The sequence below is a fragment of the Larus michahellis genome, chromosome 13 (assembly GCF_964199755.1).
Source record: "Larus michahellis chromosome 13, bLarMic1.1, whole genome shotgun sequence".
Taxonomy (NCBI): Eukaryota; Metazoa; Chordata; class Aves; order Charadriiformes; family Laridae; genus Larus; species Larus michahellis.
This window is the reverse complement of record NC_133908.1, coordinates 12568403-12593957: the sequence shown is the minus strand read 5'-3', so window position 1 is coordinate 12593957 and position 25555 is coordinate 12568403. Positions and strand designations below refer to the sequence as shown.

At 38.7% G+C, this 25555-nt stretch overlaps 1 protein-coding gene across 18 annotated transcripts in view; it reads left to right on the top strand.

Annotated features, from left to right (window-relative positions):
• The window catches only part of CLIP1 (CAP-Gly domain containing linker protein 1), a 73137-nt gene that overhangs the window by 28952 nt on the left and 18630 nt on the right, over positions 1-25555 (top strand). For 3 of the 18 annotated variants that reach the window (XM_074605976.1, XM_074605973.1, XM_074605975.1), the window contains exons 6-19: positions 3175-3372; positions 3747-3850; positions 6017-6077; positions 7211-7243; positions 11417-11521; positions 13031-13975; positions 15306-15422; positions 16414-16471; positions 16711-16794; positions 17828-17984; positions 18642-18807; positions 18902-19117; positions 20165-22450; positions 23694-23831. In XM_074605976.1, coding sequence (XP_074462077.1) covers positions 3175-3372; positions 3747-3850; positions 6017-6077; positions 7211-7243; positions 11417-11521; positions 13031-13975; positions 15306-15422; positions 16414-16471; positions 16711-16794; positions 17828-17984; positions 18642-18807; positions 18902-19117; positions 20165-22450; positions 23694-23831 — 4668 coding nt within the window. The remainder of the gene's footprint in view (positions 1-3174; positions 3373-3746; positions 3851-6016; positions 6078-7210; positions 7244-11416; positions 11522-13030; positions 13976-15305; positions 15423-16413; positions 16472-16710; positions 16795-17827; positions 17985-18641; positions 18808-18901; positions 19118-20164; positions 22451-23693; positions 23832-25555) is intronic. The other 15 variants (XM_074605979.1, XM_074605980.1, XM_074605981.1 and 12 more) reach the window with 9 other exon arrangements.

Below are 25555 nucleotides of genomic sequence, written 5' to 3'. Positions count from 1 at the left end.
TCTTTTTCTATTGCATGCTTTACGTTCCCAAGCAGGAATCCACGTGGCACTTGCCCGTGGTCTACTTGCATAAATTGAGACTAGAACAGACCTTGGGGAGAGCACAATGTACATTTAATTGTGCTCTCTTTTTCATTCAAAGCATGCATGAAGGAAGGAAATCTTAGCTAGCCCTGAAGAGTAGCTGAATATTTGAATATTTAAGCTTACAGAGTTAATTCAGGCTAACTGAGTTTTTGCGATCAAGAAAGGGGCTTGTGATGCCAACAAACTGGAAAGGCGTCAGTGTTCTCTGATTGGAATCGCCATTTAGTTGTTCATTTTCCTAGCACTACCTCTGTCATACGGGGTTTGTGTTTGAGGATCTGGTATGCACTAAAGCTTCCATAGCTCAAACTTGTTTTATTAAGCGGGAAGCTTCAAATTGTCTAAAATGTAAAAGGTTTTCTTTTACTGTTAAGGAGATGAATCAGCTGAGAAACACAGACGTAGCAATTGTCAAGTCTTTGCTGACAAGAAGCCTCTTTCTTTTCTTTGAAATTTGGTTTTAATCCTATGAATTCATAAAGGCTAAATGTTGCAAAGTGCAGTGGCTCAGGTGAATTCTAACACAGTACTAATTCCACCTAATACACTTACTATGGATTCTTTTAAAGTTACTCTGTTACGTAAATGTCCTAATCTTGGGTTGCAGCAGTAAAATGGAAATCTTCTGGGAAAGCTGAATTTTGAAAAGTCTCTCTTAAGGCAGTTAAAAGCGTGGAAATAATTGGGTTTTTCCACAGTCACCCTAGATTTTTTTTCCCTTTTTTTAAACCAAAGTGCATAAATACATCTAATTAGAAAGAGATCACTCCCACGTGAGCTGGAACTGGTTCGCTGGCACACTGTCCCACTGACCAGCAGGTGCAGGACAAGGAGGTGACTTGCTGTCCTCCGCCAAAACCGAAGCAGATTACGAGTGAGCAGAGGTCAACAGTTGGTCAGGGCAGCAGGGTTAATACCTTATCACAGAAAGCGTAAGGGATTTTTATTTATTTATTTATTTTTTTATTTGGCACAGACAGCAGGACTTTATTACTTAATCCGTTCTGGAAGTTGCACTTCTGGCTGCCGAGTGCCCCCTAGTTTGAAACCCGGGCATTAACGTGGCTCAGGGCAGACCTAGTGAGCTGATGGTGGAGCATCAATATGGACCTCTGCCTTTTGCTTGGTATGCTGTGATACTCTAATCAGCAAGAGAGTGCAGTTACACATTGTAATGTCTACAGTATATTCGCGTATTATGCCTCTGTGTTGTGCCCCAGGGCTTCTGCCTGTTTTGGGCCATAAAATATAAACCGTCTGTAATCCATTGTTTCTGGAATTAAAATTCCAGCTTTCTTCCAACTCTTTTTCTTAGGCAGCATGAGCATTTGGTTATCATCCAAGGTAAAAGGACTGTCAAAATAATTCTGACACTTCTTCTTTAAAAGTTAAGCTGCTGAAGAAACAGGATTTCCTGAAATCGGTTTTGACACAGCAGACTTCTTCCTCCAGTTTCTAGGAAAATTATAACTTACCTGGAAGTTGCAGGGCTCCTATGCAGTCTTCTCAATTATTCAGGGCTGTTGCTGTTTTCTTCTTCCTGTGTAAGAAAAGCAACTGTCAGAGTAGGGGATCTTTAAGAGGGCTGCCTGATGCAATTTGTATGTATGGCCAAGTCTGAAGGAAGTTGATGTTTCTCTGAAATGTTTTGGATTTCGGTTGGAATCAGGAATTAAGTAATTTGATTCAAAGAGCTAGAATTGTTAAAAAGCAATACATTCTGGAATGAGATACCTTCAAGAAACTGAGAGGATCGGAAACAAATCTAAGCATCAAAGTGAGAGGTGGTTTATTCCACCTCGTGCCTTTTGAGTCACTTGAGAGAGCACTTGCAGTGGATCGTAGATGTATCATTCGGGGCTGTGTGTAGACGAGTTAGAGACTTTGTGTAGCAATCATGGGAACAGAAGGGGAAGTTTGGTTTTGTGACGACAGGAGAATACGTCCGTGCTATGCTTTCTGCTGGGGATGTTGTCCAATGTCGGCATTCCAGGCTGTATATGGCAACTATGCTTCAACATTTTGATCTCTGAAAGGATCGTGGAAGGAGCATGCTCCTATTCTTGGGCAATAGTATTAGACAGAGCTAAAGGTTAACACAGCAGAAGAGCAAGCCTTTGTTTATTGGGTTTCCATTCAAGTAAGGCTTGAACTACGATTAATTCCCATTTAATACTTGGACAAATTTTTGAGCTGTCAAAAATAAAGTCTATTTTTATAAGCTGAATCAGATTTTTTTTTTGGTTCAGTTTTTGCTGTTTTCACAACTCTTGTTCACTTTTAATACATAATTTCAGTTTATTTACTTTCCCTTCTAGCTCTTGAGGAAGTAGAAGACAGGGCCACGCTGAATTTTCACGGACACAGGTTCCATTTAGTGCAGAGAATCCTGCAAAGTAAAGGAAAACCCTAAGGTTCATTTTAGCTATAGTTCTCCAGATTGAATCATTTTTATCTGTACTCTTAAATTTAATCTTTCAGATTTTTTTTCAGAAGTAATTGAATTCCAAATTATATAAACATATGTTTTAACTGGATACCAATTGTTCTTCACAAGGTTTTAGCTGTAAGGCTGGCTTTTTAAGTCAAGGTAAATGCTTTTGATCCTGTATGTTTTATTCCCATAGCAGAGGTGCAAAATGCTAGTTGGGAGTTCCGAAAGCTTTTGATAGAGCATTTGGAAGTGTTATACTTGGTGACCCAAGATGGTCACCTGGTAACTAGAGGCACAATATTTTTAACTTGCGAAAAGGATGTCTGTCTTTTTTTTTAATGCAAAAGATACTTAGAAACACAATGTGGTATCCTTTGTGAGAGTCTCCTAAGCACACCTGCGATTGAGGCCAGCCTTTTGTGTTCACTTCAGCCCTTGTGTCTCCGACACACTACCTGCTGATTGCTACCAAGCAGTCTCACTACACGTGTATTGCCATTGTTAAATTCTAAAAAATAATTTAAATGTAAAAGGAGAGGGTACAGTAGGTTACAGAAGGCATTTGCTTTACTAACCCAATGGTTGTAGAGTCTGGAGAGATCCCTGGTTTTCACTTGATGCAGCATGATTTTTAACGTATTTACTTTGTGAAGTTAACAGAAACATCCTCCCGGTATGCAAGAAAAATTTCCGGTACCACCGCCCTGCAGGAGGCACTGAAGGAGAAGCAGCAACACATTGAACAGCTCCTGGCGGAAAGGGACCTGGAGAGGGCAGAAGTTGCAAAAGCAACCAGTCACGTAGGGGAAATAGAGCAGGAATTAGCACTTGTTCGCGATGGACACGATCGGGTAAGAGTGGTGTTGCTGTTCTTAAAATAGAGACTTTAAGACAATTGACTTAATTTCCAAAACTGTGTTTTCTTATTGGAAAGGTCTGGGAGTAAGACATGGTGTTTTAAAACTAAAGTATCCGTACCTGTGAGATCTCCCTTGTGCGAACTTTGGCTTGATGAGATAGCGAGTTTATTTCATTTAACTAATTTTGGTTGAACTTCTCTACACATCTCAATAAGCAATGGTTGTCTTTTATTATATTTGTATTTGAATATGATAACATTCCGGTGCCTTGAGCCATCGCTTCACCAAATTGTGATTACTGAGGTATCGATACATAACTGGGAAAAAATTTCCAAGATTTTGTTCTTATTCTTCCTGCAAATTAGCATGTACTGGAGATGGAAGCAAAAATGGACCAGCTGCGAGCTATGGTGGAGGCTGCAGACAGGGAGAAAGTGGAGCTGCTCAATCAGCTTGAGGAAGAGAAAAGGTAACCCAAGACTGTCTTTATTCATACAACTGTGTCAAAAACAAACTTTGCATTAAAAGCAAATACCGTGATGACTTTGAAATATGAAACAAATTTCAAATAATGCAGATATGGGTAATTGTTGTATAAAATCATATAGCAGTTTCTTAAAATTAAAACTAAAAAAAGAAACTCTCTTAAATTTGGGCAGGGAAAGCCAAAGAATGTGGATTTGTTTAGAAGCTGTAACTATTGTTTATAGCTGGACTTCGTGCATCTCATTCCTTTTATTATTGCTTTCTGTTATGAAGGATTTTATTCCTGCTCATATGAAATTAATGGATCATGCCTGATCTTCTTGAAACACTCTTCCACTTCAAAAGGAAAACTTTGATACTGTCATTTCCTGACAGTGCTGGATTCAGAATTTACAGTTTAGTTCTCTTGTGAATAATTTATTATTACTAGTCACGTGCTTCTAGGTAGGGTCTGACTCTTACTGGAAAATAATCAAAGCCATTCATTTTAATGCTTTTTCTAATGCCTTTTGCAACCATTTGAGGAAAGGAACGGAGATTACCGAATAGGTAAAGTGAGGTTAGGAAAGGAAATAATCCAAGAAATTGTTGGGACAAGGTTAGGTGAGGAAATAACCTGATAGATTGTTTTGGTGGGTTTGGAATGCTTTTGAAAAGCGAGTGTCTATTTAGAAACCCATTGTGAGTCTGCCCTGTGGGCTTGTACGCCCCCCTGAAATCAGTCAGATGTCAGCCTCTCTGAAAGGCCTCCCTAAAACTAGAAATCAGAGATGAGAAAACGCAATGGTAAACCCTGGGCAATTCCTTTACAGTTTTCATGCTGCCTTTTTATGGGACCTACTGTAACTGAATTTTCAAACCAAGCAGTAGTGTTAGGTCTGGAATTATTTGTATATTCTCTATGAAATAATGTTGTGGGATTTTAAATTAAAAAAAAAAAAAGGCAGCTTTGCAGCACCTCGGGTAGCCTGGCTGTGGACCTACTTTTGCTGAATGCCAGGTCAGTGGGGGGTCTGTTTTACCGCAATCCTCCATGGCCTTGAGCTCACCTTCAGCGTGTTGCCAGGCAGCGCGGCAGTGCCGCTCCGTGCCTGCTGCCCGTTCACCCAAGTGACGTCCTGCAGCCGGGAAAACATTGCATGGCTCCAGCAGTGTAATATTTCTCCTTCCTCCTAACCACTCTAGGCTTATTTACTTTGAAAGTTCTCTGTAATCTGTATTCAAGTCAGTCTCAGCAGTGATTTGAAGTCAAATAATCCTCTGTTTCCCAAAGCACATTGGTGAGACCCACTTCCAGTAATAAGTTCTTATTGTCCTGTTATTTTAGACATCCATCACTTGTAGCTCCCTTTGATGCAATGATTTCTACATCTGTCAGCCACGCTGCCGGCACCAGCAACGTGTGTAATTCAAAGGAAAGAAGACGTGCTTGTCTTGTCCTTTGCAACATCTTACAGTGTTGAAAGGATTAAGGGGAAAAGGAGGAGAGCTGGCCCCTTGTTCATTGGGCTGTATAAGAGTCAGAGGAGGAAAGAAATAACTTTTTACAAATTTTATTTTAAGTCAGATATTAGCTTCTCACCTCTGCCTTCTTGTTCGAAGACTCCTATACGGGCAAGGCAAGTCACTGTTCTTGCGTGTGCTCCCGTTGTGCATCTTGCAGTTCATCTTGACAGCTAATGTATGTTTGTCTGTGCTAGAGTTTAGATGCAAGTTGACCAGCGCACTTCTAGAAGGCCCATGGGTATCTTGGACATGTTTTCACTTTTTGCCTGTGAAAGGTAGAATATACAGAGTGTGAGGTCAAACCATTCATTTAGGTCGCCTCTTTTGAGGATCTGCAGAAGGGTGGAAGAATGAGAGGACAAAGATGACTTAAAGGTTTTCTTTTTAACTTGTCAGAAAAAGCAACAAAATACTTTATAGAGCTGCAGGAAGACTGATCCTTTACTCTCTCAGTGGTTGTGTTTTAGAAGACGCCGTCTTTCCTTCTCTCTGATGGTTCCTGTGAGAGATTTCTCCTTGTTGTTTCTGGCAGTTTGCTGGTACAATCAGAATGATGTCACCATAGTTCTGATCTCCACTGAAAAGTGAGTTTGAAAGCATTTTCTTTCAGTGTTGTCTGAATTTTAATGAATTGTCCCCACAGGAAAGTTGAAGACCTTCAGTTCCGTGTGGAAGAAGAGTCCATTACCAAAGGAGACCTAGAGGTAAAATATCTCCAGCTTTGTAAACAGGATATATAGTGGGACACAGAAGTGCCATCAGTCCAGATTAAGTGTTCTGTTCTCTAGAAGAGAAAGGCAGGAACGATTAATAGATGTAATACTGGTCCAAGCATATGCAAAGCACGTGAAAGTGATTCCCAGTTGTGCAGTCCTTGAGTAAGCGAACTGTCCTGAAATGACAGCGGCCTTAATTCAAGCAAGGGTTGTACTGGGGAATGGCTGTAGTTGTTTAGAGTAATTCAATTGATTCATAGAAAACTCTACCTTTTCATATTTTACATTATTTTGTATTATATCTTACTGATGTTTCTGAAATTGCTTAAAAGTAACCACCAACAAAGTTATGAAATTGCAAGTTGATATTTATGCCTTTGAAAATTAATGTTGAAAACTAGCCCCGTTTGTCTTCCATCAATTTTTTGAGTAATCCTTGTGCTTTCCTAAGGGAAGATTGATTGACAAAGAATGTTATCCTGAGAGTAACTGCGCACAAAATCTAAACAGCAATTAATGTGTGCAATTTTTCTTTTTACTGTTTGTATAACTATAACATTGGGCTAAAACACAGTATGTTATTACACAATCAGAATAGAAAACAGTAATGAAGAATTACTCTCAGATATCTGAACGCTGACAATTTTTATCCCAAATTTCTAATTAAAAAGCAACATGCTTTTTAGTTGTTCTACTCTGTTGTTGTCTAATCAGAAAAATATTAGAACTTCTTGCACAACATGAAATACAAACTTAATTAACTTGTGTTCCTGTGAACGATTTATGATTAAAGTGCTAGCCTTATGAAAATTATTCATTTCATATAACATTTCTTTTATTTTAGTCTTCCATTCATTTTAAGATACCTATCTATACTCTTCATAGAATACTCCTCTTATTGTTTAGTCCATGGAAAATTTTAATTTTTTATTTTTTTTGTTAAATCAGTCAATAGTCATGGCAAACCATCTTAAAGACTCTGGTTTGTCGAGCTGTGTAACTTCAAGAGTTTAAAGTGAATTCGAGATAATGAAATGTATCCTGTTGTTTGTGTTGGAATGCTAGTGCTAAGTCTGCAGGTGAAATATTTTTGTTTGTTTGTTTTTTAATTTTACTGATAGCGAAAGAGGCAGATTTCGGAAGACCCAGAAAATGTAAGAGGGCACTTAAATGTGCAGAGACATCCCATGTTAACAGATTGTGTGCAGAAAATGCTTATACTTATTCACTAACTGCATAATCTGTTATTGAAACATTGACTCTAGTACTTGTGTGCATGTTGCTTTCAGAGCAATTACAACATTTATTGAAAAGAATGTGTGTAATGACTAAACGTTGTAATCCCCATTAACTGGAGAGAGGGCGAATGTGTCATTAGAATTCTTTAGGATCAAAAACTTTGCAACTAATTGAAGAGTATGGGAGCTTGTAGAAAATGACTGTCCAGGATCTTGAAACGTCTTTCATGTAAGTCTATGATTTTAGTTGCTTTCTCGACAAAATCCTGCTTGCTTTCCTATGAGCTCCTACTGCTGTTCGATAGATGCAGTATGTAATTTGCCGATAAATTTTTCTGAGGAAAAAAAATCGGTGTGTTCCCCACCTCCCCTTATTTGTTTTTTTTGGCATGAAATGCTAAGGGGAGAGATGATTAAAAACATCTGAAGAATTAGTGTGCAAAGCTGTCTGGTTTTACTGTATCTTCATGTAGCTTCTCTTTGTACTATGTAGGAAAAATATATGTTACCGGATAACAGAAATTGCCTTACGAGACATTTAAGCAGCCCTCTTGTGTCCATAGCTCAGAATAGTGGAATTTAAAAGCCCTCGCTGTGATTGGGCTCAGGAAAATTTATCCCAGGCTGCCTCCTCTGCTGCATCCCCGGCCGAGATAGGAAGTTCTCAAGACTAAAACTGGTTTCCTGCTGTGCATTCTTAGGTGTTCCTTTTGCGAAGCTACTTCAGCGATCTGGGTCTCCTCTATTCTTCCAATCAGGCTCACGGTGTGTTAGAAGTAAATCTGCATGTGCCCTTCCTTTCTCTTGTTTTGTGCACTCCTTGTTTAATCCTATCTTTACTCCCGATTTCCCTATTCTAATTTTTCCATTAAAATGGACATCTTCACTCTCTAACGGAGAGAAGTGGGGGTTCACTTAGTTTCTAGGCTAATGCTTCATAATCTCAGTCCGTGTTCCGTGATTGTTACCCCAGCACGAAGGGACTGAAGGTCGTCTTGCCCCTATCCTAGAACTCATTATCAGCATTTATGGCTTCAGCACAATTTTACATTTTGTCCTATAGATGGAGAACTTAACAGTAAGGTTTATTTTGAAGTGGAAGGGTAGCTAGAACACACAAATGCTGAAAATAGCTGGTGACTGGTCTCTGAAGTTTATTTGAGTGGAATTCTTTAAAGTTCACATCAGAGTAAGGCTTGTCCCATTTCCCTTTCACTCTTAATCTAACTGTGAAGCTTTGGAGACTGTGAAGATGCTTTCTTTGTTGTGGTTTTTTTGGTTTTTGTTTTGGGTTTTTTTTCTGTTTTCCATACAAGTTATGGTTTACAATCAAATTCTTTTCTTCCTTTTAATAGTAGTCTGCTTTTCTCAGTTAACTGCACTCTGGGTTTCCTCAAAAAAGACTTTTCTCTCTAGATGATCAGGAGAGAAATTTGCATGATTCAAAAATTTACAGTGATTTTTACCTCAGGGAAACTGGAGCCTGTCCCTTGGAAATCAGACTTGTTTAAAGATTAATCCCTCAACCCCTAAATGGGGAAAAAGGTGTCTGGCAAAGATCTCTGGAGTTCTGGGGGTTTTGATCTTTCATTTTGCTAGGATTTTAATTTATTTCCCTTTGTAATATATAAGAGATGTGATTAAAATAAAAAACAGTAATTGGTGATGGTATAGCTGATCTTTGCAGTAGTAAAGCAATGTCTCTGAAATTAAGGATCAAAGTGTTTTGGGTTTTATGTAGCATAGAAAAACTTGAGAGCGCCTGTTTTGCAAAGTGATGCAAGGAGAATTCTGCATCTACCAGGTTTGGGGTTTCTTCTTTTTTAATAGATCCCTTTGGTGAATTGGAGCAAGGAAGTGGTATGAATATTCAATTTTAAAAAATAGAATACTTTTTGGACTTAAAATTTTGCTGTGGATCAGAACTAAAACTAACCCATATCAGAGAGGGGACTTAATTATAGCCACTTAGAAAATATTGTTAGTTCCCTTGGAATACTTAGTTCCATTTTCAAAGGCTGCTGTGGGAGTCAAAAGCAGTAATCCATGTTCTTGTGGGGTTTTTTTTACCCATATACCCTGAAGATCTTCCACTGATAGGGAAACAAATCTGCTATGGAATTTCAAAACCGAGACAAATCTAAGAAGCAACTTTTAATGTTTGTGGGTTTTAGTATTTTGGACCTGGTAACGACACAGTAAAACAGCCAACTGTTTTCAGCTGAAAAAAACGTTTAAAAAATTAAACCGCCAGATGTCTGCGTGCCTTTGGGAAAGAAGATAACTTGATGCTGTCAGAAAGAATCCTGTGTTTGGAGGAGAACAGGCCTGAAGCAAAACGAGAGGCTCATCCCATCCCACTTGCTCTGCAGAGGCTACGTAAGATCTGGAACTGCTGCGGCTGGTTCGCAGGCAGTACTAATCAGCTTGTCACTCTATAAATAACACGGTTCTGTAGGGACTCTTAAATATCGTATTACAAAGATCAGAGAAGCAGCAGTGTCCTGCCAGCTGTGCACACACTGCTGCGCTGTGGCTTTGGCAGCAGTGTGGCTTTGCGATTATTCACGCGTCGTCCTGCCTCTTTAGATTCTTTCAGTCCAGCGTTCGGGAGCTGTTGAGGTTGCAGGACTCTCTTCAGTTAATAGTAGTTCATAGGGTTTGGGGGTTACTGTGTTACTTGGTTCCACGGTAAATGAACTGCGGCAGTTGAGTGGTGCGGGAAACTTTCATCAGGACTGGTGGATGCAACTTCTTCGGTTAATAAACACATCTTCAACTTCATCCAGTCTTCCTCTGGACATCCACCTTACTCTCAACGTGGGCAAGCCCTGAAAAGCTGCTCTTTTTGGAAAAGACACTGTGAAGCATCAAGAGACTTTTGTAATCCTTTTAATTTGGATTGTTTAGTAAATGTAGACCAACAGCGACCTGTCAAGGTTGACCCAGTACTCAAATCTCGGCACTTCAGAAATAAGCATAGCACCTGGTTCTTACCTTTTTTCATATTTCTGTTTTCTACATCCCCCCGCCCTGTTTCAGAAGTGCAGGTCAGATTTGAACTATCTGCTGGACTTTACCTGCATCTTTCAGGCTTCAAGCTTTCTTGTGGGCCTCTGGGAGTATTGGAGTATCAAGCCAGAATATCCAATATTCTGTGTTCTTGCTAAAAATTCTACCTCTTTATAAGCAAAAGGCAGGAGGTACCTTCTCACTTGGTTTCATCTCCTTCTTGCTTCTCTTTAGGACCCTATTAGAATTACAAAGATCTTACTTTTTTTTTTTTCCCCCCTTACTTACACATCTTGTTTGATATATTTAGATTTCAGTAACTGTAGAGCAAACAGACTGGTTCGCTTTTCAACCTGGTTTTGGAGAATCTTACTTATTGCTTCCTTCCTTCCTGAAAGAGGAAGAGGGGGGGGAAAACTAGGAGGATTCTGCAGTTATAGACAACCATTCTCTTCTATTTCTAGTCAAATAATTCATGCCATAGTGACGAATGAACCTTAATGTTCCCAGGTCTTGGCCAAAAGGATTTTTACGGCTGAGACTTGGGATACAGCTAATATTAAAAAAAAGCTTAAAAGTTTTGATTTGTCACATGAGCTTCAGTTGTGAATTTTTGTCCCCTGGTTAATAACTAAATAATTTATAAAATAAGCCCAATACATTAAAGAGAAAAGTTAGTGGGATGACGAGGAAAGGGACCTATCATCCTATTAGAACAGGTATAGGTATATATACACATGTGTATTTTTTACATAACTATTCTAATTTGTGCTGAAAACTTCATGTACTGATAAATAACTTCTACTTGGCTGCATGAAACTTTTTTGTTCATATTTCTTCGTTTGTGATTTTTTTTTTACTTTTTTTTTTTTACGTTTTTTACACGTCAGTCCATTTACACTTTCAGTCCATCTTTCTCATCCATAGCATTTCCCTGTTCATTTTATCCACTGCATCTTCTCTGCTCATCATTGGTAGAAGATTCTGGCAGCACGGCCTGCATGTGGCTCCCTCCTCTTGTGCTGGCATGTGATGGTGGCACCGTTGTGTTCTCTTCCTTTCCCTTTTTACTAACAGACGCAGACCAAACTGGAGCATGCCCGCATTAAGGAGCTTGAACAGAGCCTGCTCTTTGAAAAGACCAAAGCTGACAAACTCCAGAGGGAGTTAGAAGACACTAGGGTAATGGTTTTCACTATTTAAATAACAAGACTGATTTGTGTTGTGGAAGATTTCTGATGACACAGTCTGCTGGGTATAACACATGCTGAAACAGGTCCTTGCTCCTGCCATGATCAGTACCTGCTATAGATATAGCTGGAACACTTTAAAAATAAGCATTAATTTTGAGCTTCAGTGTTGTGTGTGTGTGTGTGTATGCCTGTATATGTATACTCGTTTCTTCAGAAGAATTCAGGTAAGATGTCTTAAAACTGCAAAATTGATACTCGAATCCAAGTCAAAAGCAGTAAATGGGGCTGTGAATTGACATAAAGGAATGTTCAGTGGTTCGTTTTAGAAGTAGCAAAGTTCATTAAATCCAAAAAAAGTAAGATCGACTGTGCATTTAGCACAAACTTAGTATTTGGGGCTTGGTTTCTCGGGTCTTAAATAGTTGTTGTACTACTTGCTTTGCTAAATCATGGTTAGCAGTGGCTTTGTAGTTCTTTTTTTTACCACCCATGACAATCTTTTAATGGGTATCCCAGTAGCATTAGTAATACTGTCACCTGTTAAAATATTACTGGACATACTTTGTCCCAGGTTCAGCAGATGTCAGTTCTTAAGGAGAGGTAAATATATATTCATGCTCACATGTGCAGCTTCTCTGGAAGTTGAGGTAGGGTGAATATTATAAAACCAAGAATGTACTCCATAATAAATACTTTTAAAGAGCAATTGCAGGTAAGTAATGTCTTTTTCAGGATGTTGGTATAATAAGGAGGTTGAAGTGTAACTTCCTAATTAGAAATAATTGCGGTAGCTATGGATGCTTTTCCATACCACAAGCTGCTTCTACAGCCAGTGAAAAGCTCAGACAATGTGAGGACACTTTTTCAGAGACAACAAATGAGTGAACATAGAAGGAGTTTCAAAGGATTTGTAGGCTAAAAATGTGTTTGTATTTTTCTCTGACGGTCATAGCTGGCATGAGATAATTTAGAAGCAGTTATTTCAACAAATAAAGACCTCAGCGTTCTCTGTTCTTTTCCAGTTGGCTTTAAAATGGTTCTGAGAAACATTTTCTTAAACATTGATAATATACATTACCATAGTTTGTAAGTTGTTTAGCAAGATGTTATTTCTAGATAACTTCAGAAAAATGACTTTAACTAAATTCCACCTTTAGAGAGAATGTAATACGAAGTTGTGGATATTTTTCCTTTTTTAAAGCAACCATTTATACCTTTAAAGCAACCATTTATACCTAAGTGAAACAACAGCTGCTCTTGTTTCGCAGCCTTCTGTGTCAAAGCAGCATTTTTGCTTAAGGTTTCTTTAGAATTTCGATAGAAATAGGAGTTGGCAAAGAAAGTCAAAGGTATTCTAATCCAAAACGCTGGTAAGAATACACTGACGATGTTAGTTTGCGACACTCGGTGGTGTCTTTTCAGTGAGGCCTAAGTGTCTTTGTATTAAACGTATCTTTTGTAATTGTTTCTTCTTTTCTTAAAATGCTATTAATCATAGGTGGCCACGGTATCAGAAAAATCTCGCATCATGGAACTAGAAAGAGATCTAGCGTTGCGGGTGAAGGAAGTAGCTGAGCTTCGAGGGAGATTAGAGTCTAGTAAACACATTGATGATGTGGACACTTCTCTTTCGTTGTTACAAGAAATAAGTTCTTTGCAAGAAAGAATGGCAGCAGTTAGCAAAGAACATCAGAATGAGATGAATTCACTGAAAGAGAAGTTTGGTGTTAGTGAAGAAGCATTGCAGAAAGAGATCAAATCACTTTCAGCTTCAAATGAGAGAATGGCAAAAGAAAATGAGTCCTTGAAAACTAAGCTTGATCACGCCAACAAGGAGAATTCAGATGTAATAGAGCTGTGGAAATCGAAGCTGGAATCTGCAATCGCCTCCCATCAGCAAGCAATGGAAGAACTAAAAGTTTCTTTCAGCAAAGGCGTAGGGGCTCAGACAGCAGAATTTGCAGAGTTAAAGACTCAGATTGAGAAGATTAAATTAGACTATGAAAACGAAATGTCAAATTTAAAACTGAAGCAGGAAAATGAAAAATCTCATTATTTAAAAGAGATCGAATCACTGAAAGCAAAACTGTTGGCAGTCACAGAGGAGAAAGAGCAAAACCTGGAAAGCCTGAAGACCAAACTGGAAAGTGTGGAAGATCAGCATCTAGTAGAAATGGAAGACACTTTAAACAAATTACAGGAAGCTGAAATAAAGGTAAAGGAGCTAGAGGTACTGCAAGCCAAGTACAATGAACAAACCAAAGTTATTGATAGTCTTACACCACAGATCAAAGCTGCTGAAGAAAAGCTTTTGGACCTTGCTGCACTTCAGAAAGCCAATTCTGAAGGTAAATTGGAAATCCAGAAACTTAGCAAGCAGCTTGAGGCAGCTGAGAAACAAATTCAGAATTTAGAGGCTGAAAAGGTTGATGGAAGTAGCAAGGTTTGTATCGACATCCATCCTTTTTTTTTTTTTTTTAACTTTGCTTTTATTTCACATTTGTACTGTTCTAATCTGCTATAGCAAATACATCACAGAAAAAAATAACTAGTTTTACTGAATGTGTATCTTAGTACCGTCTGAGGAGGTTTAGAGAAAGTGTTAACTGGGTCATGTCTCAACAGGTTTCTAGTGCTCGGTCTGTACCACTAAGCAAAAGAAAAAAATTCTTTCTACGCGTTCTTGCTGCAGGCCTCAGCATGCCTCTGCTGAAAGCTTCGTGTTATGGAAAAGTTAGTTTATTGGCTTATTTGGGAGAAGAATCCACACATCTTATGTTTTTAACCTTTGGTGATAGAAGTATTCAGATAAAATGACTTGGGGCTCAATGGGGAAACGTTTCCTCTGTACCTTCACTATCAGACAAGGTGATGGAAGAGGCTATTAAAAACAAAAGAAAGCAAAAGAGATCCTGGTGGAACTTTTCTTTAAGAGAAAGGTAGTGATGTTGTTAGGCACCGTTTCACAGCATTTTTGAAGCACAGACTGCAATGTGGTGGTACTTACCAAGATTTTTCTTGGTTTTGGATGAAATGTCTCTTTAAAGTTGATAGCATGGCATTCGGTACTTGAAAGTTGTTCCACCACTGCCGCTAGGATTAAAAGTCCTAAGATACAGTTTCATTTCAGGGGTTCGCCCACACCCCAAATATGTGGGCGACAAGCTAGAGCTCTAATTGTAAGAGCAGCGGGAAGGTGACTGGAAGTAGCTTTCGTAAACCCTTCACAGATGGTGCCAAGATACTAGATTTCTACAGACCTTTGACTCTAGTGTCACACTGGGTTTCTGCATTACCCCTGGCTGTGGGACAGAGCCTTCTGAAAAATTACATCCCCAAACGTGAACTGGTCTGAAGAGGCAGTTGAAGCGTAAATGCTAAATTGATCAGTTAAAAAAATTAAAACAATAAAGAACCAAAGGACTAATTCAACTGGTGCTGTAACTTTGTTTTGAAATCTTGAATGTACTAAAAAATGTCTGCCATTAAAAAATGTTTTCACCATTACTTCCAAGAGAAGTAAATTTTAATGATTTCAAATATATTCCAAGATGCAATTAGTACTGTGATGTATGTAGTCATCAGTGGAAATCAGCTTCACTCAGTTAACAGATCACATTTTTTTTTTCTTGAGTTGGTTTTTCTTTTTTTTTTTTTTCATCTTACAGTGATTTTAATATTATAGTTATTTCTTTCAGATTCAGCTTTTAATTTTCCTATTCTTTCATTCATGTTTGTAATTTTATTTTACTCCATTTCATCATCTTTGTTAGGCTAGTAATCTGGCCAAAGAACTGCAGGGCAAAGAGCAAAAGCTTCTTGACCTTGAGAAAAACTTGAGTGCAGTAAATCAAGTTAAAGATTCTTTGGAAAAGGAACTTCAAGTTTTGGTGAGTAATACCCAAAAATTTTGACTTTATCCTTTGGATTTTGGTTGTCATGGTGAGAGTGTAATTAAAATCTGTGGGTCAACTCTGAGCAAAGTCTTTCAAAGCTATTTCACTCATGAAAAGAAGACAAGGGCTCACGACCAGTAGGATCTGTCCCAGAATGAAAAGAGCGTTTCACCCGAGTTCTGTGTTATCAGGTGTTTTGTCTAAATAGAACTCACCAGTTTATGGATTTCAGATAAAGTATTAAACCAAATCAGAAGCAGCATGTAGTTTAAATTTAGACTACTCATTAAGGGGAACACGTGGCAAATTCATGCTTGCTATACGTGTGTCTTACAAATGGTTCCTGAAGACATTTTTCATCTGGCTTCTCATTTTGCAAATTTAATTAAATTTGCAAGTATTCTGTAGTTGGGTTGGATTTTTCTAAGAAACTACACCTGACTTAGTAGCAAAAAGACACGCTTCTAGGTTTTACCGTCCCTGTTGTAAAATCTTTCCGTGGCCATAGCAAATATTTGAAACTGGTGGAAGCGTCTTGCTTCTTATCTTCCTCGATATCCTCCCTTTTCTTCACAGTCCAGCATCTCTTCCTGCTGATAAAGCTGGAAAACAGTGGTATGAGATTGATCGCAGGGCTGCAGAGGTCCACTGTGCAGCCTGTGAGCAGCACGGACAGCTTCTTGCTTTGAGACCCAGAGCCACATCTCCTGCACTGGGCCCGTGGCTGCAGTTCTGTTGCTGTGCTGGCTGGTGGAGAAGTGACTTTGGATGATTTTTAGGGACTTGCTCGCAACCAAGGCAAGGGACAGTCTTGCTTTATGTTGTTGAATATATGTATGCTAAACTGTAATTCAAAAACTTCAGGTCTATTTATGATAGGAGTGAAGACTCCTATTTCGTACTTGAGAAATACCTAGTATAAATTCAGTGGTTGAATTCTACTGCTATTACCAAACCTTACCTTAGGTTTTTATCCATTTTTCAGAAAGAAAAGTTTACTAGTGCAGCTGATGAAGCAGAAAAAGTTCAACAATCTATGCAAGGTATGTCTGCTGCCAAATTAAACAAAGAACTAAAAAGCTGCAGAAAGTAAATGTAAAATAAAGGGGTTTTATCCTTGTGCTTTCAAATTTACACCTGGTGGTACAGCAGTTTTGGCAGCTATGGAAAGGACAGGATTACTTGCAGCCTGTCTTCTTAAGAGTAACGTACCTTGCAAGTAGGTGGAATTATCTGCATCTAAGTAGTTACTAACTTTGTTTTCAAAATTTTACTTGCATAGAAACAGTTAAAAAACTAAACCAAAAAGAAGAGCAGTTTGCACTCATGTCTTCAGAACTGGAACAGCTGAAGTCTAGTTTGACTGGTAAGGAAGTAATAAAATGGAACGTTTTGAAAAATGCATCAGCTGTATGCTTTCGTATTCCTCCTGCTCAGCTCGCCGCATCATAGTGCTTTCACAAATGCGTATGGCTTCAAAAGAAAGCCTTTTCTCTAGGCAGAAAATGGCTTTTGTGGCACTGTGTGTAGTGACGCAGCAAGGTGACCACGATGTTAAGGAAATCGTGTGGTGAGGCAGTAGATTTCCTGGTTGAGTGTATTCCAAATCAATAGTTAAATTCTTGCTTGACATTGCAACAAAATCATGCTGTGGTAATGGTCACATCCCAGACAAAGGCTTGGGGACCAGACTGAAGCATTACAAGTGTAATAAGGTAGTTGGTTCACAGAAGCTTTGCCCCTAAGTAGCGTTTTCTTTTTAAGGACGTCAAGAAAACTGTACATTACTCTGGTTGTCCGCTTCTTCCTATCTCACAGGAGGGAGTCTTGCTGAATATTTCTAGTTGTGCATCTCTATTTAAAACCAACACAGAAAGAAATTAAGACTCGCCAGGTACCCTGTACCCAAGCCTTTCAAGGCACTGTTGGGACTGCAGAAATCATCGCAAGGGCTGCGCTTGCCCTTGGTGGCAGTGCCTGCCCTGCACTGGGTCATTTCTTCACTGTAGCTTTATGTTGCTTGCATTGTTTGTCTTCCGCTGCTCTACTAAATAGCTGGTGAGTTGTCTCGCCTGTAAGATGCGCATAACTCTCACATTATATTGCTTGATTACCCTCCGGTAGGGGTAGAACTCATATCAGCTTCTCAGGGCCTGAAGTTAAGGGAATCTGAAAGAAAGATTTCAGTTGCTTTTTTACTATTTCTGAAGAGTTCTTAACCTTCTGCTACAGCTACCAGTTCAAAAGTCAAACAATTGTAATTTTTAATGTTAAAGGGGTAATTTGTAAGCTCTGCAGTAGCAATATTTCTCTGCTTATAGCCCTTTACTATCTTCTAGCTAGTCTGTGTGTACCCTTTCTCTTAAATTTACTAAACTGCTAACCTTTGTCTTGCTCAGTGATGGAGAAGAAACTGAAGGAGCGAGAAGAGAGAGAACAGCAACTTATTGAAGCTAAAGCCAAACTTGAAAATGATATTGCAGAGATCATGAAGTCTTCAGGAGACAGCTCTGCTCAGCTTATGAAAATGAATGATGAGCTCCGGTTAAAAGAAAGGTATTCCAGCATTGTCAGAACATTTTCACATTAATTCTTTACTCCAGCACTCCCAGCACTTCTCATTTTATCTTTTTGTAAATATCTGCACAAGATGCTCCCGAGTGTCACATTGATATGACAAGTAAGCTTAATCTGTCAAACTAAACTAATCAAAACAGTCTCCTCGGAATGATCTGAAGAGCAAATAAGAATTTTAGAGTTATAAATGTTATGTAACATGCTGCTTATTGCCCAGAGTAAGTGACCTTTTTAACAATCTAGACTATTTTGTGATCGTGCTTCATAATTATTTCATTACCTGATAAGCTTGGTTTATTTGGATATATAAAAGACTTGGGTCACGCTTTTGTGTAGCAAGAGAAAATGTGTTTTGTTTCAAGTAAAAATTGTATGTAGAATAGTTGTTCTCTACCTTTACAAAACCCCAGACTGGGGGCAAAGTAACTGGCAGCTGTGTTGCTCTGCACATGAGCAAGTGCTCGGTCTCACTTCTGTATATTTAATTTAGCAGAACATTCTCTATATGTTAAATAATTAAATCTCTTTCTAAATACTTGGACAGAATATAGAACTTCAGCATAATTTAGACTCTTTCATCTCTGTGCTTGTCGTGCTGTCAGCAAAAAGTAATGTTCTTTTATTTGGTCTTTCCAGGCAGTTGGAGGAAATACAACTTGAGCTTACAAAAGCAAATGAAAAGGCTGTTCAGCTTCAGAAAAATGTGGAGCAGACAACACAGAAAGCTGAGCAGAGTCAGCAAGAAACTCTCAAGATTCATCAAGCAGAACTGAAAAATATGCAGGATCAACTAACGGACATGGTAAGAACGACTTTAAAAAGCAGTAGCTAACTATGTGCAGAATATTGGATCACTGCTTCTTTAACTGTGTTCCAATTGTTTTATCTTCTGTCAGAAAAAGCAAATTGAGACGAGCCAAAATCAGTATAAGGATCTTCAGGCAAAGCATGAAAAAGAAACTTCTGAGATGATCACTAAACATGATGCAGATATCAAAGGGTTTAAGCAGAACTTACTGGATGCAGAAGAGGCACTGAAAATTGCACAGAAGAAAAATGAAGAGTTAGAAACACAGGCTGAGGAGCTGAAAAAGCAAGCGGAACAGGCCAAAGTATGTATACTTTGTTACTCTGCAAGAAATTTAAAGTTTAAATCTTTCTGTTTCAGTGAATCGCTGTTTTTTGCCTGGCTTCGCCATTTTGTAGTAAGATTTTTGTAGTGTTTCTTTTTGGACTTTTCCAGGGTAGATTAATATTGGTTAGGGAGAAGCACACGTGACTGACTGGTTGGCTTCTCTAGATTGCACAAGAATCCATGAAATAATGGTTCTTCGATGTTAACATTTTATGTTCATAGGTATCTGGCTCAGCACAATTAATTGGAGACAAATGTTATTCTCTGGTTTTTAAATGTATGAATTTTAAAATATGTTGTGCACTATTTAATTTAATTTCAGGTGTGTAACGCTTTTTTGTTCTGTAGTATGATCCTATATTACGTGCAACTATTTAGTATGTAGCTTGATTTTAGTTATTTTTTCTCCAGTTTCCTTGACACTACTGCTTGCTTTCATCCCTCATTAGTTATTTGCTATAATCTTTGTTTTATGCTTTAGCAAAACATTTAGTGTATAAATTGGCACACAAGTTAACTTTAAATACACCACACTGATGTGGCGTTTTGAATTAAATGGGTTATGACAATATATTTTGAACAGAATCACGAGGAGAATTATCTATAGAAGGTGAATTTGAGAACTGGAAGTCAGTAACTAATTTAACTCCCTGCATTTTAATTCACTTAGTTTCTCATGAAATCATTCTGTGGCTCTTTGTCCTGAGTAATTTACATTCAGAAAATTTGTTGAAAATAGTTTGAAAAACAAGATGAAGTCTTGTATGGAAGAACCTTCAAACCATGATTTTTTTTAAAAAATTATTGTTATTTAATTACTGAAAAGTTGTCCTGTAGGTGGTGGGTGTTTTGTAATGAGATATCGGGGTGGCTGTCAACAGTTCAGTTTGCACAGGGACTGTGTGTCAGTGTATACACTTTTTTTAAAAAACTTAAAATACAATATCTCTATTTGCCCTTAAACCACATTTCTCATATGCTTGATTTCATTTCTGTTTTCCCTTCCCTGACTTTATTTCTTTAGTCCTTAAGCTCTGTGTTAGCATCAGCCAGAAAAGAGATTGAAGTAATGTCAGACAAAATGAGGGGTTTGATATCAGAAAAAGAGACTTTGGCACAGGAGGGGAATACTTTAAAATTAGAGCGAGGTTCCTTGTTATCAAAACTTCTAGAATTGGAATCAAAGATGTCATTAATGCAACAAGACCAAGAAGAACTTCGGACAATAAATGAAGAACTTAATTCAGAAAATAAAAAAATTCTGAAGCAGAAGGAAGAAGCTGAGGCCAAAAGCCAGCAGGAAAGCACAGAAAAGGTAGCACTAATTTCTGAGAAATGCAAATTACTCTCTGAAATAGAGGCAGCACAGGCAAACCTTCTGAAGATAACTCAAGAAAATGATGCTCTCCGGTCTTCAGAGTCAACCTTGTTCCAGCAGTTGAAAGAACTTCAGGCCAACAAAGATGCCATGGATGTGGTATGTCAGAAACATATCAAGGAATGGGAAGAACTGGAGAATTATCAGAAGAAACTTTTGGAAGAGAAAGATGCAGTTGTTAAAGACAAAGATTGTGTTATTCAGAAGCTGGAAAGTTCCTGTGAGGCCCTGGCCAGAGATAAAAGAGAGCTACTGCAAGAAGTGTCAGCTCTGACTGCAGAGAGAGATTCAGCCTTAGGAAAACACTCAGATCTTCAAAATACACATATAGCCTTAAAAAATGAAAGGGACAGTCTATTGGAGACAAGCCAGAGCCTGCAGTCTGAGAAGGAGATGCTCCTTAAAAGCATACAAGAGCTGCGTGTGAGTTTAGATAATACGGTTAGTGAAACCCAAGCATTAAAAGTGAGAACGGAAGAGGTGCAAACCCAACTTGAGACTGAACATAAAGAACTTGAAAAAGCGATGAAAGACAATATGGAGTTGAAGGATTCCCTTGCAAATCTCTCTTGTCTTCTTGAGGAAGCTGAAGCCTCAAGAGAGAAATCCAATTCTGAATGTATTCAGTTACTTCAAGAGAAAAAGGCTCTTTCTTCATCCGAACGAAGGCTTTTGGCTGAAAGGGAGGAGCTTTTAAATGAAAATAAGGCAATTGCTGAAAAGCTTGCTAAAGCCACAGCAGATGCTATACTTGCTGAGAAAGTCTTTACTGAGCAAATAAATGAACTGAACTTAGAAAAGGAATCTGTTTTTTGTAGGTCATTGCAATTTGAAAAGGACAATGAAGCTCTTCTTCAAGAGAAGAATGAATTGGAGAACAAATACTCAGAGCTTCTTGATGAAAACAAGTCTTCTGCAAATGCAATTTCTGATATGAAGAGAGAACATGAGCTGGATGTCTCAGCCAACAGAGCTCTGGCCCAAAAGAATGCCATGCTCCAAGATTCCATTGAAGCCCTCAAGGAAGAACTAAGTAAGAAGACTCTAGAAAATCAAGAGCTAATAGCCTGTAAATGTGACCTTTCAGATCTGCTGAAAGAGGCCCAAGATGCCAAAAGAACACTAGAAGATGAACTGTCTGCTCTCTCGCATGCCCAGCAGGTCCTGTCAGCTTCCTTCGAGACCTGTTCCTCTGACAGGGAAGCGCTGACCAGAGAGAGGACTGAATTGCAAGATAAGTGTCAGAAATTAAGTGGAGAGGTTGCAATTATGAAAGAGAACTTAACCACAGAAAAGGAAGCTAGAAAACTGGACAAGGAGTCATTTTTGTCGGAACGGATGGAACTTCAAAGCAACATGAGCTTCTTAGAGAAGGAAATAGAAGAGCTGAGAGAGAAAAATAAAGAATTTCTGACTGAGAAAGAACTTTTAGTTCAGCAGAAAGAAAAATCTGAAACTAACCTGGTGGAAGTAGTTAAAGAAAAAGAAACCCTCCGTGCAGAGACAGAGCAGCTTGCTTCCAGTATCGAACGACTGAAGAGCGACTTTGCTTCCTTGTCTAAATCAAAAGTGGAGCTCCAGGAGCTGCACAGCTGCGTCTCCGAGAGGCTGGATGATCTTCAACGCAGGCATGAGGTGATGGAGAAGGAGAGAATACAGTTACTTCAGGAAAATGACAGCCTGCTTGCTGAACAGAAGAGTCTGGTCATCACTAAGGAAGAAATACTAGAAGAGAAGGAGAAATTCTCCAAGGATTATTACAAACTGCTCGAGGAAGTAGCACTTTTAGAACAAACTAATAGTGACCTCTCAGGCAAATTGCTGGTCTCTGAGGGCAAAAATCAGATGCTGCAGGAGGAGATGAACAATCTGGCTTTGAAACTAAAAGAAATTGAGACTCTCCAGGCCCAAACAGTAGCGCAAAAAATGGAGGTATTGAAACACATAGTTGAACAATCGAGTACAGTTATACTAATCCTGAGCACTAACCCGATGGTTTCCTCTCTGCACTTCATTGCACAGTCAGCACTTCAGCTCAGTATGAACAGCCTGGAATTTATGGTTCCTCTCAATATATTACTTTGGTTTATTTTCAAGTTGTAACTGTGAGTCTGAAAAACACTTTAATTTTTTTTTTAAATATTTCTAATTATTAAAGCCTATGTTGTCGCTGAATGTTGCAAGGAAACAGCGTAAACTGTGAATAAAAGGAAGTTTTGTTTCGTGAATCTTGTAGGAGAAATTGAGCAGCTCCTTCTGTTGAAGTACTCTGCAGCTTAAAAGCAAGACTGGTTATAAATAAGGTTTTAGATTAGATCTTTCTGCTGTTTTATGTTAAATTACAACAAACTACGAATTTGAGTTACTCAAAAAAACCCAAACCAAACAAAACAACGTACTGCTCCTGTAAATGTAATTGGATAAAAAGCAGTGTAAGAGAACCATTTCAATTTACATTATAGGACTTTCAGTCTGTTCAAGACATTGACAGTTCTGGTGTTCTTTTTATTCACAGAAGTGTTTTGTATTCACTACCAACAAATTCCGTAAAGTATTTTGAATTTCAGTCTGTGTGGCTTGAAGCCCATAAAATCACTTCGAACACAAATTAGAATTAAAATATCCTACAGGAATGTATTATGCCCACCTAGGTATTTTAATATTCTTGTGAAGTGTTTCCTTTTATGAGGGCATAATGAACAACACTGAAATAATGCAATGATTGGCTTTATCTCCTATTTAGTTTTTAATTCTCTTTCAGATTTTTAACAACTTTTTATAATTCCACATTTTCTGAAAATGGAGCGGTCTGTTGGCAGTGAATATCAATTGAACTACTACTGTCTGAAGTGGTTAGAAGTCTAAAAGCAATCACAGTGGTGGTAATTAGAAATCCAGGAATTAAAAAAAAAGAAATGGGCTTCCTCGGTGGTAACACAAGCATGGGGTTCTGATCTATTTCTGCATGGAATTGAATCTTCTCACGTCCATTTATTTTTATACTTTATGCAGCTTCAAAATGCAAATAAATTCACAGTTGAAATATTTATTTAATTGGAAAGCAGCTGGCAAACTGTGGAGCTGTGCATAAAGTATTGTGGTTCATCTTTTGCTTTCAGAGGTCCCTTTGGTAAGAACTTTTTTTTTTTTTTCCCCCCACCCCCTTTATATACAGGCTGCCAAAATGGCAGAAGATGTTTTCCAGACTGTGGAGAAGGTGACCAAAGAGAAGGACGCCATTCACAAAGAAAAGATTGAAACCTTGGCGTCTTTGGAGAGCTCTAGACAGACAAACGAGAAGCTACAGAATGAAGTAATCACATTTCAATGCTTTTATATGAAAAGTTCTCCCTGGTTTGTAAGGAACAACTATTGAATAACAGAGAACCAGCTTGGGCAAGAGTGGATTCTGTCATTTTCCCACCACGATACTCAGTCTTGACTGGCTTGTGAAGACTCACTAAATGAGTGCACATTGATGGAAAATCTAGGTGCTTTATATACCCGTATGACCTATGTTCTTTTGTCTTTTGCGTGTGGCTTCAAATACCGTGCAGCATATAAGGTCGTGTCCCTTCAATCTTGGTGCAGCAACAAAAAAAAAAAAAACAACCGCTACATAATAGGAGTTTGGGACGCTATGGCAGCGTTCGCAGATCACAGAACCAGGAGACATGAGTTTGACTTGAGGCTTAGCCAGTCTTGCTGTGTAGCTTTGGATAAGTTGCTTAGGGGTGACCTCTCTGGGCTTCAGTTCCCTGGTTGCAAGTGTAGGGTGCAACTTCACGTTCCGATGCAGTGCTGCAGAGCTCTGAGTAACAGTGCTCCTGATCCACAAAAGTTACCGCTCCCTGTCTCACCTCTAAGGCACTCCTTGCTCTGTACATCCTCTTTGTGATCTTGACATGTATAATGTTACCATTTCTTCTTTTTTCCATTTTTCTGTTAATCAGACTTGTGGTCCGACAAGGTTTGGGTTGTACCGAGGTGTAAAACGCCTGAGCACAATGGTCCCACAGAATTTCACAGTCCAGCACGTACAGCACTTCCTCTGGGGACTCGTTTCCAGTTTATGGTGGGAGGACCCCGCCACTTTGTGATACTTCAGGGTTTGAAGAAGGGAAGAATGTCCTCACTAATCTCTCTTGCACTCCTGTGCCCCAAAGTATCTAGTCTAACATTGAAGTGGCATCTTTTCTGCAGATCTTGAGCCCCTTGTGGCCTCTTTGTGATGGCTCTTGCACCTTTTGCAGCTCTGGCAATAATGGGTAGTGAACAGCTGGGCTAACCTAAATGCCACAGCCTGTGCTGAAACAGTAATGATTTCCAACGAGATCTGATGACTTGAGAATTAAACGCGGTGACGTTAATAATGGCAGGGGTTCACTTTCTGGATTAAAAAAAAAAAAAAAATAAAAAAAATCCAGTGTCCCGTAATGCCATGAGGATGGCTGAAGATTATCTGTTATGCAATATAATGTGTCGCTGAATGCGAACAAATCAGATTCACAGGCTTGTGGTGTTTACGTGGTGGATGCAAGCTCAGTAAATAGATATACAACAATTTGTCCCATGCAGCAACAATTCCGAAAGGAATTAACTTCTCATGGTTGCAAGGACAACTTTGAGCCTGCTGTTTCTCAGAAATTAAGGTATGGTAAAGCAGAACCTTTTATCCGTTATCTTAAGGGAATAAAGATCAAGGGAACAGCTAATTTTTAGCAACAAATGTTGAATTTTAAAAACGGGCTTTGAGTTGTGTAGCATTTAGAGTGGAGGTGCTTTGGAGCTTTACCTTTATATCAGGGTATATACCTCGGATTACTGTACGCTGCTCTTCCGTGGACTTTGAATTCTTTGTGCTGCTCGGCTTGAATGCAGAAAGTCTCATAACATTTTCCATTAGACAAATGCTTCTTAGTACAAACAGACTGGATTAATTTAAGGGCTAAAGATGAAAAAGCGGAAAAGCTCATTTCAGGCCCCCATTTTGCTGAATATCTTTTCTGAGTGCTACCCTAAGAACTGTAGAGTTTC